Genomic DNA, 19,156 nt, shown 5'->3' on the forward strand with positions numbered 1-19,156 from the left:
TAGAAAACCAGATGCTACACAGTGGATCAGGCATCAACACCACGTGCTTCTGATTTCACTACGAGTATCCTATAGGAAAGCTATTTTTGCATTTTAGGGTCACCAAATAATAGGGTATTGTCAGAGGTCCCTACGCCTTGAAGTGGAAAGTGTTTTTTCATACAGCAATTTCATGTTGATATTTAACTTGGATTATTTTTTGACATGTACAGTAATGAGTCCACAGATCAGTTATCCTTTAGATTATGGTGTTAAGCATATTCATTTTCATAATATTTTTCTAGGCAGACAGCTAGCTTGCTTTGAGTTGAACACTGAAAACTTTGAATCTGCCTGACTTGAAAGAGAAAATAAAAAGGTCGTTTCATTACCACTTATATATGTCTGTATAATGTTAGTTTATCAGAGCACTCACATTGGGGTCAAGACTGAAGCTTTTCAAGGTAGTAAAAAACTGCAGGGATAAATACGCAAAATTAAAGTACTGTTAAGGTAATAATAACAGAAGCCTTACCGTCCAGGTGACTTGAACCGTTGTGGGTGTCAGCACGACAGGATTATGCAGTCGTACAATGACGTCTCCCAGTTCTTTCTGGACCTGCCTGTGATCCACACCTTGTGCTGGTGGGCTGATATCTGCAAAGCCAGGCATGCACATGAAAGCATTATTTTAATGAAAAGAGTTATATATGGCATCAATAAGAACTACTGGAGAGTTTAACGACCCGATTTAAACACCCTTTATAGTACTGTTTTTAAAACAATATAGTACTAAGGCTTAAATATGAACTCCAAAGTCTATCAAGTAATGCAAACAAACCATTCACCTTTAGCTATTTAGGAAATAACGAAATATAAAGATGTTTAAATGGGTATTCAGACTCGACGGCAAAGTTTTCTCAGATCTGGTAAGTGATGACAGAGATGCAATTTTCACTAGTTCCAAAATACTCAGATAATAGTAATGTTGCCCAGATGTCTGGAACCAAACTGGTTAGTATAATTGAAGAAAATGAACAGGTTTTTTTTTTTTCATTTTCTTAGAGCATACATGACATTAAGTCATTATATGTTTCCAAACCTTCACTAAGCTTCCCCTCCCCACACACCATACACACAAGAAAGCAAACACTAAATATAGCAATTTCTTCTGCAAAGCAAATTTTCCCGTTTCAGATATAGGTAACAAAATCTAATCCAAACATGAAAATGAATTAATTTATGAAGTCAAACTGATTCTGATCTAATAAAAGGCCAACAAAAACACTACCACAAAAATTTTCTTTTAAAGATTATGTCAAAGAGTCCTTCAAAGTGTGTGGAGAAATTATTTCTTCTAGTCAAAATCTGAAGGAATTTGCTCACTTAATATACATCCATGAAAAACTGCGGCTCCATCGCCAGCATCACATGTGGCCCTAGTACCTAGTTCTTAGGATCACATTTGGGTTATGCCATTGTGTTAAACTGAATGAAGCTGTAGTACTTTTGCTAAATAGAAACTACAAACACAAAATGTGTATCAGAAAATGGAGAAGGAAATGTGCAACGTGTCTTTTTAGTGATAGTGCCTCGAAAAACATCATTTTCTGTTACATTGTCCCAGGAGAATATTGGGCTACAGCTATCACCTAGCTAATATATCACCATAGCAAGTCCCTTCCCTCTGACTTAGACTGAAATGAAAGTACTTTCTGGGAGCCAGTGAAGGCTGGATCCCTTTGATGGATCCTTCAAGGATCCCACAACACCATTCATGGTCAACAGTTACAGATGCCCTTACTATGACAGTTGTCTATGTGGGTTGCATAATGGCTGTTAGAAATACACATACTGACTATTTCTGCTGGAATTTGCTTGTAATTTTTCCAGAAGACGGGATCTGGAACACAAGCACAGATTATATTCAAAAAGGCCCGATACATTATGGTCATGTCTGTCTAGGCATCTGTGAATTCTGCTTGGTTTTCCCATGGGATTCACTAGCCAAAGACACCTTGCCTCTTTTTGGATCCATATCATGTCCTTGTGAAGAGAATACATACATAAAAGGGCTTTTTCCCCCTCTGGTGGTCTTAGATATGGGAGTATGCAGCATGTGATTTCATTTTATCTTCTAAATATTATTAAGAAGAACTAAGAGGGCTCTTCAAAATGAAACATTTAAATATAACAACTGAGTTTGAATCACATGCCTCCAGGTTTTGAAAGAAAGCAGTTTTTGATCATCAGTATTTCAGCTTCATAATTCTGGATTGTTATGGGTTCTGAGCCACCAATAAACAATATTGCCACAGGTTTCTGCTGATATTCAAATGAAAATGGCTCCATGGATCTCCAAAGGGAATATAATCTAAATATGGATGTCAGTGAAGGAGTTTGTCTAGCAAATTATGCCTATTCAAAGTGACCAAGAAACAGAGATATAATAAAATAAATCCATAGGACAGCAACTCAGACTCATTTACAGGATGATTATTTATGCTGCTATCCACAAAAAGCTATGATTCTTGGTACAAAACACCTACAGCTACCTATGGCTACATTTTAGGTTAAGTTATCCTGTGGTATACAACCAACAAGTACCTATATTCACTCAGGAGAAAAGACATTTCTACATAGTGTGTTCGTATGAAGTGCATTTCGTAATTTTAATGGGACATATATCCAAAAGTAGGGGAATAACATGGGCTAATAACAGTAAGAAACGTGTATCAAGACGTACATGTGGAATTCTGTTTTCTGGTATGTACACTTGGAAACATGCACATGTGATGCTCACAGTGTAATGTCATTTTTACATTACTAGGAGACTCCTGGTGGAAAAGCAGTTTCTCTATAAGGATATCTCAAAGTACTGGAATAATAAAATCATGACTCAAGGAAAACTGGCTCAAGCAGCTATATTCTGGTCATAATTCAGAGGTCTCTAAAATTAAATTGGTTATATATTTTCTCTAACCTCTCTTTTAACAGCTTCCAGTGAACTTACTATTAGTTGCTATTACTATTAGTAATTTAAAATCCAGGGACAGGATTATACATAGTTTATTTAAAGTTTTTTTTTTAATATATGGTCTGATCTGTTAATAACCCAAACAAGAAATCAACTCTTTTCTTAGAGTAATTACTGATTTGTCTGTCCTTATTTGATATAAGTCATATAAGGTAAACCTTTGGAAAGTGCCTGATTGTCTACTTGTAGTCCACTGGTTAAAATACGCGTAAAATCCTATTACTTGTATTTGCTATACTTAATATAGGAAATTAAATGCTCAGCTATCAAAGTTACCAGAGACACCTGTTGCAAATTAATATTATATAGCACTGTTATAGCTGCTTTTTTCTTCCCCCATGACCACTGTGAATAGGCTTTTGACTGTGTGTCAGCTGCTTCTGTGAGCCTGAATTGAATTCAGGCATAATTAGAAATCACATCAAAACATTATGTTAATTTTCAATTGATTTTATGATTTAATTCTATTAAACTGCAGGCTTGCAAAGAAGCTATAAATCCTGTACATGTCTCAGTGTGCTTGACTGCTAAACAGCTTCTGGAAATGGAAGCTGCAACACATGCTGTAGCTAATTAAAAGACATGTTTTTACTGAAATCAAATTGCTTGTCAGTATGTCAGATAAAAAGTCTATATTTGACACTCAAATGCCAAACAAAGTTGTTTTTTTAGCTAGGTGATAAGTTATGCAGACTAAAAGGCTGGTGCAATGAAAAACATGAGTCACCTTATAATAATGGGAGAGTAAGAAGGAGAAGAAAACTTGTGATACTCCATAGGTAGTCAAGCCATGAAAGCCCTGCCCAACTCACTCCTTCAGTTTTTCAGAAAGCAGCTCTGTTTCTCCATTTACAGTAATGGTTACTATTTTGAGGGGACAATTATTAAGGACAGATTTATTCAGGAATAGACTGGGATGAGAGAGGCTGGATGTGATGGTTATGTGATAAAGAAATACCACCCTGCTCTTGTTTCTCTCTTTCCATCTAGGACCAGCAAAGGACCCAAACCACTTACACATGCTGGAGGCTGACACAGGATGCCATCTCCAAGCAAACTTGTATAACTTCCATAAACAGAGACAAAGGACCTCATTCTAAATTAACCATAAGAGGAGCTATTATTTTGGACTCAAACAAATTCTGATTCTAAAAAATTATTAATTCCTGTATTCTAACCTGTTTAACATAGAACTACACTCTTGAATGAAGTATTCAAGCAATCCGTTGTCAAAGCCAAAAAAATCCATACTGTGAAGAGAAATTTGTTTGTGGCAGTTATATGCAGTTAGAGCTTGATGTAATGTGAACAGAATTCAATGGTCAATTCAACAGCAATGGAGCATCACAGCTATCAATTATATCACCACCCTATAAATGAGGGATTTCACTTCAGCCTTCCCTCTTGGTTTGTGCAATGGATTAATACAAAGAATTCAGAAATGTAGGTATACAAATAGAAGACCCATAATTTTCTCAGAGTAACTTCAAAATATTCTTAGCATGCAGATGCCTTAATTTACATGAATTCTCTGCCTAAATGTTGGACCAGATTAATGAATACGCTACAGATATTTTGTTCAATTCTTTTGATTAAAACGTCAAGGAGCACACTAAGTCTAAGTGAACTGCAAACCAAAAGGTCTGCAATGTACAAAGGATTATAGAGTTAACCTATCTCACCTAAGCTCCATATTGATACAGCAAACATTGGACTATTTTTTATCTTTACTGGTTAAGCTCGATTCATTATTTCTTCAGTTAGACTGCTAAAGTCAAGTGGCCAGACTGACCTATTGGTCAACTCTCAGTTCCTTCTTTCTATTTTAGCTCAAGCACGTAATGCTGAAAAATTACTATTACCTTGTGTTCGGACAGGATCTGACATAGGGCTGGGATCACTCAGACCTTGTGAATTGATAGCTCTCACCATAAACAGGTAGATTGTATTGGGGCGCAGTCCTCTCACGGTGTAGAGAGTGGTCTTCACATGGTTAGCCACCGTTTGCCAACTATTGCTCACGGATTGACTGCAATGAGAAGAGGGTCGAAGATTATAAACTAATGCAAAAGAAAAATAAAGACAAAAGGACCTACTTTTGTAACCCTATATCAAGTCTAAGTATAGGAAAAAGCAGTAAAAGCAGGGTAAAAATGAAAATATTTGTTTCAGTTAACTCATCAAGATGGGATAAAAAAACCAAAAACCCACAGCTGTCAAAAGTATTTCTCCTTTCAACAGAAGCAAAAGCTTTTGCTGTCTCTCCAAAATAAATACCTGCAAAAGGAAAGTGTGGAAAGCTGTAAAGTAAATTTGAATCATAAACAGGCCACTCTTGATCATAAACCTTAGAAAAGAAAATCCTGTTAAAAGAATAATTTTCTATACTGCTAAGTAAATAATGTCAATAAATTGTCATTGGAAGAAAAGTATTCTCCTTGAACTAAATTCATATTGAAAGTTACAAAAAAGCCTCCTGAAAAAATGCTCGTGAATGAAGAAAAGTATATGAATATTTTTTCTGTCACTACATTTTCCATTGGACATTATTATCATTAGATTAGAATCCACTGTATGAAGAGATTTGGAGTGTGATTGTTAAAATAGCTTTTAATGAAAATGCCTGGCTTTTCCTAAAGTTATTGACAGGATGCCATTAAAGCTTATCTAGGGTGAAATATCACAAAAGTTTAAAGAGAAATTTTTATTTTATTGCACTTTGTTGTATAGCATTAGAAAAAAAAATCTTTAACTATATTAAAAGGAAAAAGAAAATGGAAAGCTATGAGTTGCATGTTGTTTTAACTGTTTCATTCATGTAATGCATAAAGGATAAGTTCCAGAATAAAATTAACAGTCTGCACATACAGTAACGTTCCTTGCATATTAGCACAGCAGGATGAGGCATTATCGCTCTAACTTCCTAAATTTGCATGCATATGATTTTTGACAAATTCTTGCATGAATTTTAATTAAAAGATGAACTAAATTATTTGTCATTTGTTGAACATCTTGATTAAGGAAAACATTTCAGAATGTGTGCATTTTTAAGCCGAAGTGTGTATTACTGATACGTGTGAGAGGTATGGTCCATGCTTAAACAAACTCGCTGAATTGGAGCCCAGGAGTTCTTTCGTACCATGTATTAATTGCTGTTGTGTGGAAGGGAGCAGTTGGATTCTCTTCAGCCTCAGGCTGCAGGATGAAATCCTAAATTATCAACACTAGCCTTTTCAGTTAAAAGTTTTAATCTACCTAAAACAGTAAAAAAAAAGAAATTTAAAGTGCTTTGACTCTTTAATAGGTGCTGCTTCAACAAGAACAGGAATTGATGTATACAGAGAGGCTTCAGGACTACCCATTTATTTTCAGCTTGTTTGTACTATAATAGTTAAGATCACATTGGCCCAAATGATTTGACCTGCAGCATTCCCCTAGGAGACTCTTCACTGATCATCAATGCTAAGGGAAAAGTAACAAATAATGACTGCGTTGTCCTGTTATATTCCTGTTGACCTGAAGAAATAGTTAGATGCTACTTTAATTAATCCCTTAGAAAATAGTGATAAATTTCAAAGAAAATCAATTTGAAAAATAAGAACCAATGCCTGCCATAGGAGTTAAGTCTTTTAATGCACTTCTGATGGTACGTGTACAGTCCAAAAGAACACCACAATATCAGGAGAACAGCCGGTACTGGGGTTTAAGCAAAATTAGAAAGGAAAGATATTAAAAGTGGAATAATTCACATACCTAAAAGCCTCAATGATATATGCACTAGCTGGTAGGCTGCCAGGGGTCCCTGGTTGCCAGGACAGGGTGACACTGTTCTTAGTAACATCAGTGACCTGAGGTTTGGATGGTGGCCCAGGGAGGTCATTTATATCATAATTTTTACTGACTGTTGCTCCAGCAGATTCTGTGAGGGGCAAATACAAAACAATTACTTTTTATCCTTAGTTATATAAATATGATCAAAGCGGAACATTAAAAGGAAAAATATGCCAAACTTCTGCAAAATCAGCATAACCAATGTTCTTAATCTGTAAAGAACTAAGTCAACAATTGCATTACCACATATATTTTTGGATGAAGAGCTACCATTCTTTAGGTACATACCGAAAGAAAAAACCCATAAAACTCAAAAGGTTATATATAAATATATAAAAGAAAAGAAAGAATAACAAAAAAGTCCAGCTTTGCTGAAATTCACATAAAATACCAAAATCTCAGTTACTAGAAGGCTGAGAAAGTTCCTATATCCAGATAAACTCCAGTACTCACAGGCAGCATGCTGGACTTTGATAAGCCTCTGGGTAGGCATAACAGTTTTTTTGCCCAAGTCATTTACTGGGTGAACCCACAGTTTATTAATACTCCTCTTTAGAAGAGTTATAGCATACCACTGTCACTGGAGACAAATACAAATTGTTGCAATGGTCAATGGGCATCAAAGATAATAGCAATGAAATGCAAGGCGTGTGAAGGAACCCAGCCTTCCCACCTAAAACTTCTCCATCTCACCCCAGAATTCCTAGAATGGCTTAATTGACTCAGACTGCTCTAATACAGTTGACACTTTCATTTTGTGCCAACTGAAGAACAGCCCCTAGACATTGCTTACCTGTCACCTCCAGCACAGCACTCCAAGATGTCTCCCCACTGGAGCTTGTAGCAACGCAAGTGTAAGTCCCAGTATCGGACAGCTAGACATAAAGAACAGTTAAAGGCAGTTTTAACAACCTTTTAGAATCAACTGACCGAGTTTACTCTAATTTTCTTTTTCTAAATGTTTCTCGGTAAGAAGGACTTAGCCTGTATTTTACACCAAACTAGAGGGCACCAGACATTTTCAAACAATCATTTAATGGTGGCTTACTATAGAGAACTATAAGATTACTTCCTTCTAATACTTTTCTAATTCTAATTTTCATATTCTTAATGGTACCAGTACAGCACATAAGTGCTACAGAGTGGATGTTTTAGACAGTGTCAATCTTTGTCACAAATGCAGGTGAAATCAGGTAACAATATAACAACAATTAACTTCTTAGAGGATAAAATCTCACCATTCATTATCCCGTGATGACCCACAGATACAGTTTCCAGTGCCAGGAAGGCTGTTACATCATCTTAGATTCTTATGACAGAAAAATTCCCTACAGGTCACCACACATACAAATACTGTTGCTGAGACTTAACAGTGGTTCTCTCTACACAGACAGTCCTCCAAGTAACTTTCAAATGGCAAAATTAGATCAGACCCTGTACTATGCTTACCTTTCTTCTCTTTCACCCAGGATTTTATTTCAGGCTTGCAAGGCACTTTGGTAGCAAAAAAACCCCCGCACTTGTATAAAACTGTTGTGATTCCCTTGTCAGTTCATATATTTCAAATTTATTTGGGGAAACGGTTAGAATTATATTGTCAATATTAACCTCATTGCTGTATAAATTGGAAGATTTGCCAAGTGTTTTGCTATTCCTTACTTAAATTTCAAGTAAAGATTTCTGAGACGGGAACTAGTGAAGACTACAGATATGGATGGAAAATGGTAACTTTACAAAGCACAAAATATACAGAAGGGCCCTCTTACCACGATGTACAAAGCATGGTAATCTGGAGATGGAAGCAGAAGAGGGAGAGTGCTGACTCTAGTGATAAAGGAGAAGAATTATATTCACCATCAGATGACTTGACGGAAATAGGACTCCATCCAAGAAGCTTTATTGGACTTTAAGGAATTGTAATGGGTTTTCTGCTAAATGCAGATTGGCACTATAGCAAACGTGCTTATACCTCACTCTTCAAGAAGAATGTTAAGGCAAATAAGTGAGATACTCTTTAGATTACTTGTTGATATATAATTTAATTGATTTTTATCTTTGTCATGTTTGAATTTTGTTGGTATTTTCTTCAGATACACTGGGACTGCAGTGTACCATTCTTAGGGGCAGGAAGCAACAGACTAATGCCAGTTCAATTGAGTGAGCATAACTTCCATTTTAGGAGGTGTTTTTTTCCATTAAGTACAAGTAATAATTAAAACCCTCTGACAATGGCTCAGAGACTCAAAATATAGAGGTATGGATAATGAAATGAGAAAGACTCTTGAGAGGAGACAGATTTTCCGGAGGAGAGAGCCTTATAGCATTCTGAAGCAGTGTTTTATTTTGCTTCTTCTGAGTTTTTATTAGATACATAATTCTTCATTATGTGATAATGGAGAATATTTCTCAAGGCTATGGTTCTCAACTTCATTTGTGTACTACCATGACAGATGGTGTATGGCATACTCGATGAAGTATGTGGTATACACAATAGAGTAACTTGCAGAAGGTAAACTCAATGTATAAAGCAAGCTGGAGATACGCTGCCTCTTGCAAGTTATGGTGAATTATCTTAACTTCCAGACTGTGGAAGGATTAGATACAGACATAGTGTATTGATAATTCAATTATTTATACTTTTTCGTGCTACGGAAAAAACAATAGGGGAGGTGAATGGAAAATCTTTGCTATTCAGTAAAATAAACAGTTTTCTTCCTTAGTTAATGCAGGTGTCTAAATCTGATGTGGTACACTTCTACGGAGCAGAAGGGAGTTTTCCATCAGTGTTGACCTGTCTGAAAGGGTAGGAAGTGAGTGATGTATGTGAGTTTTCAGTTGTCTCCTTCAGAGCCACTGGGAAGATTGGCTCATCGGAAAAATCTCTAGGTTCATGTTTATGACTGTGGTCCATGGTTCACAGTGACTGCTGCAGACTCTGGAATAATTTGATTTACACACAGTAAGAGTGTTACATAGCAGAAGAGGATGGTCTCAAACGTTCAAATAATAGTGGCCCATCTTTATCCATATCTTGAAATCTTTTATGATTGCAATAGTGATTATTACTTGTGAGGGGAGGAGAAGGCTGAGCACACGTGGGTGATAAATATTAATTTGTTTTGAACCTGGGTATGTAAGTGTACTTGGACATATTTCGTGGCCATTTTTTGCTTAGGAAGCGTTGCTAGTCTTTGCTCAGGTAGACCTGAGAGAAAAGTTAAACATTCTAGATTTAAATCTGTATTTAATTCATAAAAATTGCAAGGTACCGGAGAAATCTGGCTTTTATGGTGTGAGGTTTTTGTTCTTAACTCTCAGTCAAACAGTGCACATTACTGCAATCGAGGGGTTTATAAAAAAATGTCTTTCTGAGCCTTTAAGGAAAATTGGTTACTAGTGAATGAGCCACTTAAGGATCAATAAAGGCTTCATGCCTTTCAAAACCACACTCACTACTAATACTGTTTTCTTCTCCCCTTGCAAGCAATTTTTTTTCCTTTCGTTTACAGACCTTGTGCCTCTAACAGCAAGATTAATGCGCTGGCACGATTCAGAACCAATTTCATTGTTTGCATAGCTGCATGCAGACAGGTATCCCAGGAGCTTCTGCCTCATGGACACTCCACAGAAGCCCATCATCAATGCCTGAAAGTTTGTTTGAAATCACTAAGCTTCCACCTTTAATTGCTGCTTTCTAACACTACTGGGGAATCTTGACTATTCAAGCGCACTCTTTAATCCAGCTCTACAGGAAAAATGCATTAACCTTCATGGCCTAAACCTGCCTTCAGCCCAGGGAGGAAGGATAAATTGTTTACTCAAAGAAAGCTAGCATAAATTTTTTAATAAATCCCATTTTGTTCCAAGGAAGTTAACAATTCATCTACAGTCACTGACGAGATGGTATCAGAAAACAAAACTGCTCTTTATGTCTTGTCCTTGGTAGCTATGTTTATTGACATTTTTTTGGATGGCAAAGCTAAGTGCAGAAATTTCTGCTGATGAAATTAAATGGCTTCTGAGATTGCCTTTAAGTTCTTGGACAAATAATTACATTTACCTAACTATTTTTCCATTCACATGCTTGTCCAAACACACACACACAAAAATATGCATTTTTATCTTTGAACAGGGAAAAATTAAAACCCAAACAAAGATTAGTGATGCAATGTTTATCAACAAAATCTGACATTATGCTATTTGGAATAGTATAAGATTTCTTTGTACTTTTAAGATATTGTATTATCTCATGTGTCAAAACGTAAATATTACGACAGGCATTTAGTTTTTAATAGAAATCCCTCTGCATATGACTGTATATATGTTCCAGTATTAGTTGTCTTCTCCTATCCGCAGCCTGATAGAACATCTCCAGCAAGCGTAACATTGGAATAAATCAGCCAGCTCAAGGCTGACAGGACGCACTGATGGAGAAAGCACACAGTCAAACCCTGATAACTCCAGAATCACTTGCTAGCACAATAGCTCCTTGGAAAATTATGATCAGGTGTTGAAAATGAACTGCTCTAAGTTTTAACAGAGACAACAGGCCAATGGCTTCATAGTAAGACCAACTGAAAATATAATACAGGCCTGTCCTTTCACATCTCTCTCCATCCCTAAATCGTGTTTTCTTGCAACATTCGTAAGATTTTAAGTATCAATACCATTTTAAGGGAATTCTAATACAAATATCTGATGTGAGTTTGGCTCTTCTGTTTTTCCCTACCTCCCTTCCATACACGATGTCAAAGAATGAAATAGGATGTGGACTTGGTGAGAATTTCATAGTAAAAGAGACAATTGAGTTAATTTTGAAGACGACAGACGGCAAGACAGCAGAGTTGCTTGAGGCACACACCAACAGCTCAAGACTAGCCATGTGCCACTTGTAGCTCTTGCTCTGTTATCGCTACTCACCCGCAGAGTTTTAATCTGAAGCGTCCCCTGATCCTGTATGGATGTTCGAGGGTCTCTGCCTAGGAAGGTGAATCCTTCTTTTAACCAACTGATGACAGGAAGGGGGTCACCGGTTGCCTTGCATTTCAGCAAAGCTGTCCCATCCACTGCCAGTGTCTGATTGACCGGGCCCTGCAGGATGATGGGCGGAGGTCTATCTGTCAAGACTAAACAGTGACACACACATTGGCATCCACACTTTCAATGGTCCTCTGCTGCAGTTAGCCCTTTCCTTGACACATTACCAAAATTTTAACAGATTGCTTTAGGTTAGCCTCTATAAGGCTACAAACATTACTTCTGGAAGACCAACAGGTACACATTAACAATTTACTGGTATATTTGGAAAAGCATTTTTGTAAGGATTTTACTTCACCACTCTGAGATAACAGCTAGGCATATAAAATTCTGTTAGCAAAGATCATCAGACTCATTTCATTAAGACAGGATGAAAATTAAGACCTTGATCCAGAAAAGAATTGAGGTATGTCTCTTATTTCTTCCAATTTAGGAAAGCACTTAAAGCACATGTTTAATGTCACATTAAAATGTGCTTAATTGCTTATCTGATTTAGAGCTCAAAAGAGAAAATTTGTTAAAGTTCAAAGTGAAACACTATAGCCATTCTAGCATGGGTACGAGCCACATCCCCCATTCATGCTTAACTGGCAAGTTTTAATCAGCAAGAACAGCTAACAACAATACAAACCATTTTCATAATCTGAGTGATCTAAATGACTGTACGACTCTTTCCAGTGGAGAAAAGTTCCAACTCAATCAAGCCATTTAACAGCTTACTTATCAAATCATTTCAGCACCTTTTAAAGCCATGAACTCCCTTAATTTTTTTTCCCTAATAATTTACATTTGCATGCTTGAAATACTGCTTAAAGGACTCTGTAACCAGTGAGCAAGTGCATGGCTGCGTATAAACCTCATTCCATGACCAGTGGGATACCTTGAAGATGAGGTAAAATGCTCATGTTTGCTTTTCTTGAAAGACCAATTTTTCACAAATAATTCTGCTGTTGAACCTAGTCTCTGAGCCCCTTGTTAAGCAGCAAAATATAACTCTTTGTTTCTAAAGAATGTGTTTATACAAAATGACTGTGAAATATCTGAATATAAAACAAGGCTATGACTCCTGCATAGAATCAGTATAACAGAACTGCCGCACTGCTGCTGTTTTAAATCTTTGAACAACTGAACAATTATATGATTGGTATTAAATACTGTAACAAGCAGGATTAGCTCCTAAACTAGTGTAAGTTAGCCTGCCTCCACTGATGTCAATTGAGTTTGAATCATTTATTCTAGCTCAGAATCTGTTTTATTATAGTCCATACACAACACCTGACTCTAATAATGAAGTGAAAATAAATTACTGTGAAGCAATATGGTTTCTGTTGTATTTGAGCTGTTGGAGATGCAAACCTGTGGAACCTTCAACAGATCGAAAGCACTTTATTATGCTATTTAATAAATAAACAATGTTAGGGAGATGTTAGTGGTACATTTTATACCTAAAATAATTGTTTCTGAATTTTGTAATGTTGCAAAAATACTGACTACGTTCTTTTGTTAATAAGACACACAAAGGACAGAATCATTAGTATTAGTAGCACCTTGGAGTGTGAGTTCATCGCATTTATTGAAATTGAAACTGAAAATAGAAAGCTAATACAGATTATTTATTAACACTGGAATGTGAAAGCTGTTTTGGAAATTCTGAAATATCACTCACTGAACTCAGACATAGTACAGGAAACACCACATTACAAGGAAAGAGAAAAAGTAATGTATTTTCACCTTGATTTGAAATTTTTTATCTTATTAAGGTTCCTTACGACTACACAGTTCAGCCATTTCATGAAAAAAAAAATTGGTCTCAGCTCATACGTACTATCAGCATACGTGCAGCACAAGTATATTCAAATGAAAACCTAGCTGTGTAAGTTTTCCTTTAGATTTCATGTTTTTCCCAGTTTTCTAGGTAGCTAAAAGTGAAGGAAAAAGAATTAAGTTGCTAACTATTCCATCGCAGTTATTTCCTGCATCTAATTGCCTTTCGTATGTGTAGCAATGTAGGTATTTTCAAAACCTACTGCATCACAGATATTGTTCTTTGGCATGTAATTAGTTTTTTTACAGCCCAAATGAGGAGCTCATAATCCTTTAAATAGCTCTGATCAATAGTGTAATTGAAAGTCTCCTGGCCAGAAGGAATCTTCATTTTCAAGAGTGTTATGGGTGAAAGACCACTACAGGTTTCCATGACACTAAGGCTAAAGGTTAAATGAACACTTAGGGTTTCCACTGATCTGTGAACGACTGTATTGTCTTCACAACTATGACTTGTAAATCTTCTCTAAAACGTGTATATGTGCTTGTATGCCTACTGCATAGGTCTTCTCATTAGTAAGAATCCAAAACTCAGAGATTTAGAAAGATATATCCTAAGCATTCTGAAGAACAGAGAGATAATGAAAAATATCTACAAAAAGGCTGGGGGTTTTGCTAGTTTCTTTTACAACATTTTAATTTTTTATTTAAATTTCACATTGTTTTCTCCTAGCAGGAAACTTTCATATCCATTCCGCAGAAACATTTTGTGTGGCTAAAATATATTTGCATAGTAAAAGATAAGTTCATTTCAAAATTGCTTTAATTTTTATAAATGGTTTTGAAACTGTTTGCCAGCAACCATATATTCACATATTCCCTTAAATGAAAAATTATCAAATTCCTTTTGTGATAAAATGCAGCTTAAATTCTGAGCAGAGCATCAGAAAAGAACAATTATATTTGTTAATGAACAGTTTATTCACTACAAATACAATTTGGATCAACCGAAATCATGTTTAAATTTGGGTGAAATTTGGTCAAATTGCAACAGGAAATTAAAATAAGAGAAAGACAAAACGAAGTCTTTAAGTTGGCACTTCCAAAATCAACACTTCCAAAGTTTTCCTGGTGAATTAATGGGGAAAGTCAGACACAAGTCATTAAATTCTCAGGATGAACACTAGTATGATAGGGCAGGGTGCTCTCCTGAGAGGTGGAAAAGCACAGACCAATCGTTCCCCTGTCCGTTTTGCAGAAGAGCTTCACAAGAGGCTGTGAAATTGTTCTTAATCTCTCCTGTTTGAAACTCTCACAATTGCTATAAAACATGTAATATACATTCGATGAGGGATAGGAGCCATGGTGGCCAGATTTGCAGATGAGTAAACTGTGAGTGATATTAAATTCTTCCAGGAGGATTTGAGAAAGACATATCCCAGAATATTCAATAGACCTATAGTAAAATAATTGCAGAGGAGTTTGGGAAAAATGCCTTGTCTATTCCAAATCAGTGGACAGGGAGCTGTTGAGGTATGCTGTCATCTCCTCCTTTTTTTTTTTTTTTATCTATTCCGAATTATCCTTACAAGTTCAGCCTTTTGCTTTCATTCAAAACCCCAGAAACATGATCTTTTTAATTAATTTTGTATCCTAAACCAGTTTATTCTTATGTTGCCAGAAAAATCCATGGTAGGAGGTTAAGCTTGTTCATCCCAATACTCACCCTAAACAGCAACTGCTGGGTAAACTAGGCAAAGTAGGCTGTTCCTACAGTTGAGTATGCGGTGGTCAAAGTTTTTATTAGTAAACATTAATAATTACTAGGTAAGGGGAAATTGAGAACATCTCCAAAATATTCTGTGCCTGATGCACGAGCATGTGCATTTACAGAACAAATTACTAATTGTAAACTATTCTTTTTATCTTGAGCATAGATATAGTTAGACGGAAGCATTTGATTTATTTGCATGATCTGTCATTTTAAGACTGTGAGCTGCATATTCATTTCTTGAGTTTGAAAGGATTGCTAAGATTGTCTCAATTTTTAAAATTATTTTGCTTTTCCAGATGTGCATTAGACAGTGGATTATATGATAGCCTTTCAAGAAAATACAAGATTTGAATTTCAAATACACTGAAGGCTGTTACCACAGTCCATAATCAGCAAAATTATCACTCAACTCAGCACATTTCATCACAGCTAGCAATCTCTTCTCATGTGAACACTTGAGTTAAAAATATTTCCAGTAAAGACTTCTAAGTGCAAAAATGTAACAACTGAAACACTGCTATATATGGTATAATTAAGCACTTGTTTTTCTGCACATGACATATGTTTTCATTCTGTATTGGAACTTCAATTGGATCTAAATTACTCTGGATCAAACAAAAATGTGTTCAAAATGAAAAAGATGGCTCGCCACTATTATTAAATCATTAACCAAACAGAAAAATTCTGGGCTACGAAGTAAAACTGAAATCACCAGCCAAAAACTAGAACACTAATGCTTAAGTATATAGCTAGCATGCACAGTGTTTATCTTTCATTATATTTTTTAAAACCATTAAATTAGATTTCCCCACTGATAAAAGTCATTAGCTTCCATAACTTCTGCTCAGCATCAACCAAAACAGATTATTTAGACATTTATGGTTAACTTCCTAACTGAAAGCAATTAAAAAAATATCCATGATCTAATGGTACATTTGTTTATATAATCTCAGTTCCACAATATTGTTTTGGCACTTTTCTTCTGACCTCACCTGTCCTTTGACTCAAGGATGAAATGGTATTTCTATAAAGTAACCTTGTATTATTTCATAATGATCATGCTGACAGTGAGTTCTGGAAAGCATTTGAAGAACGCAGGTCTTGTACTCCTTGAACAGCAGAGCCACCAAGCTAATGCTTTCTCTAGCAATGTGGAATGCACACCGCCTTTAATCAGAATTAATTGTAGATGAGTTTGCATTTTAGCAGGAACACTTTTGTAAGCTTTCCGTTGACTTGTTAGATAAACTAACGAAAATTCCAAAGAGGTCAATTAGGATTTATTATTCACCCCCGCCTCCCCCAAGAAATAGACAAAGATGGACCACAGGCCTTGTCTGTCAAAAGGAAGAATTTCTCATCACTAATATCCTTGAACCTGATTTGATCCACTCAGCCCCTGTTGCAGTAAATCTGTACAGCATCAGCAGGTGCAACCATTAACAGCTCAATGTCCTCTTAGCCAATGTTTCTATGTTCTATTTATTCCAATCACAGTCATGGCACTGAATCAGGCAGCACTATGGACAGATATTAAAAAATACTGCCTTTCCATTAATTTTAAATGACCTTTTAATCTACATTTAAATTTGAATTGAATGAAAATGCATCATTTTGTCATAGACCATGAGAGAAAGGACTTAAAGAGATTGCAGAACGAAGGTTAGCCCTTAGTCTCCAGAAACTACTTTACAGAAAAGCAATGTAAAGAATGCTTGTAAGGATGCAAGGATAAGGCAGAAATTATCTCCCCTTGTCATAAAAATACAGACAGCTTTTGGAAAACAAAGAAAAGGCATCAAATTAATGCTCAAACCTTTATAACACGAGCCTGAACCTCTCTACCTGTCACTTGTGATGAATATGCTCTTGTGAAAAGCCAGATTATTCAGAATTAGACATCTTTTCAAACTTTCATGGTGCAGGCAGGTCTCTAAGGGAACAGTAAAAGTAGACCTCTGCATATAACAACAGTTTTAATGGCAAAAATTCATCAAAGTCTGTCAGGAGATATTTAATGAGTCAGTTAAGGTAAGGAATAATGATGCTGGGGAATGCCACAATCTTCTAGTATAAGAGGGATTCTCTTGTTTTCTTCACTAATGTTAAAGGATGCAAACTGCCTTCTATCCACAATGGGTTGAAGAGGGATATCAACAGGATTCCTGACATATGAAAAGGATTCATGTTTGTAGATGGAGTAAAGTAAACTTCTACGCAGGATAAATTTCAAACCCAAAATTTTGAAATGGAAAGCATCGAGACAGATCATGTAGTGCTTTTCCTTTCCTGAAAACTCTCCTCTATCTACGCGATTTCCATGGTTCTTTTTACACTTAAGTGTACTGAGAAATTCTTAGAACATAGCTATGAGGTAGGTGCCTTATTCACAGAGGAACTAAAGGGCTACATGTCGTAGGTTTTCTAAACCAACAGTACTCCAGGAAGTTCAAGGCAACTGTGTTGATTTAATTGAGCTAAGGACACATCCCCAAAGCAGCTTCCTAAGATAATACTGAAGACTGGTGGGAATTGAGCCTAATTTTTCTGCACCCCAATCCATTGCTTTAATCACAAACCTATTCATTCTTCACAATGTTTTTTTGCAGTCCTATCTTAGCTCTAGTGAACTGAGCAGCTTCCTTTCTCACCAACTCTATTCTAAGTTGATTTGTCCCTTGCATGCATTGTTAAGGAACCTCCAGAAAGCAAGCAAAAAGGCGAACTAGACTCCAACGCCTCTTTGATACCACAGAGAATTGCACAGAGACCCTTTTTCATTGTGTTTTCTGTAGAAATTCGTCCATTTACTTGTATGAATTATGTGATCTCACACGCCTTTACTTACACTGCTTTTAAAATACTTTGACAGGAAAAAACAATAGGAATTTCTATAGCTTACCATCAGTAACCTCCAGCTGAGCCTTTGCTAAAATGCTTCCAGCAACCGTCAGTGCTTGACAAATGTAGTAGCCTGCATCAGACCGCTGAATGTTGGTAATAGTGAGGTCTCCGGTTGGTGACACTGAATACCTGCTGTTGGGTTGGAGAGGCTGGTTTGGGAAGAGTAGATTCTGCAAAGACAATTCATCTCACATCAATTCAAAACACAAAAGCACTACTTTTCCCTCAGCTAGAGAGATGATGGGTTTTCCTTAAAAGTACTATATAGAAACTAGAAGAAAAAGTATGTGTGGTTATGACTTTATGAACACAGAGAGCTAGCTTTCCCTGCCTTGGGCAACTTGCAGTTTAAATTAGAAACAGTCCTTTGACAGCACACAGTGGTGTGTTCTGGCTGAGGGTTAGGCAGGGAGAAACTCTCCAACAATCACACTGGAGTGATTTGTATTTGTGACACATTCAACTTCATTCTGAATGTAATTGTAATAATATACTTAGTTGGCTACCAAACCAGGAGGACGCAATACTGCAGTAAACATTAGAAAACTAGCAGAAAGAATTGAATCCTGGAGATGAGGTTGCATAGCATTTGTTTGGCTGTGAATATGTTCTGGGCAAAGGAGAAAGTAAGAGCGTGGCACAGAAGGAAACCTGGGAGGAAGATACAAACGGGTCATAAAGTAGGAGAAGCTGGCAAAGCACGAGAGCTTAAAGGAGAAATAAAAGGAAATTAAAACTGAGATATACCAAAGGAGAAAAGCAGCATGGAGCCTTGAGGGTGAAGAGAAAGTGTATAAATCTGATGTGGAAATCATCAGAGAGAAAAAATA

At 36.4% G+C, this 19,156-nt stretch overlaps 1 protein-coding gene across 1 annotated transcript in view; it reads right to left on the reverse strand.

The window, feature by feature from the left end:
- Positions 1-19,156, reverse strand: part of LOC104155770 (roundabout homolog 2-like) — a 123,481-nt gene that overhangs the window by 79,544 nt on the left and 24,781 nt on the right. The window contains exons 5-10 of the mRNA XM_009702043.1: positions 18,325-18,496; positions 11,768-11,973; positions 7,641-7,722; positions 6,770-6,935; positions 4,879-5,045; positions 515-636 (exon numbers count right to left, since the gene is read on the reverse strand). Of these exons, the coding sequence (XP_009700345.1) occupies positions 515-636; positions 4,879-5,045; positions 6,770-6,935; positions 7,641-7,722; positions 11,768-11,973; positions 18,325-18,496 (915 nt within the window). The remainder of the gene's footprint in view (positions 1-514; positions 637-4,878; positions 5,046-6,769; positions 6,936-7,640; positions 7,723-11,767; positions 11,974-18,324; positions 18,497-19,156) is intronic.

The sequence above is a fragment of the Cariama cristata genome, unplaced genomic scaffold, assembly GCF_000690535.1.
Source record: "Cariama cristata isolate BGI_N322 unplaced genomic scaffold, ASM69053v1 scaffold11536, whole genome shotgun sequence".
Lineage (NCBI taxonomy): Eukaryota > Metazoa > Chordata > Aves > Cariamiformes > Cariamidae > Cariama > Cariama cristata.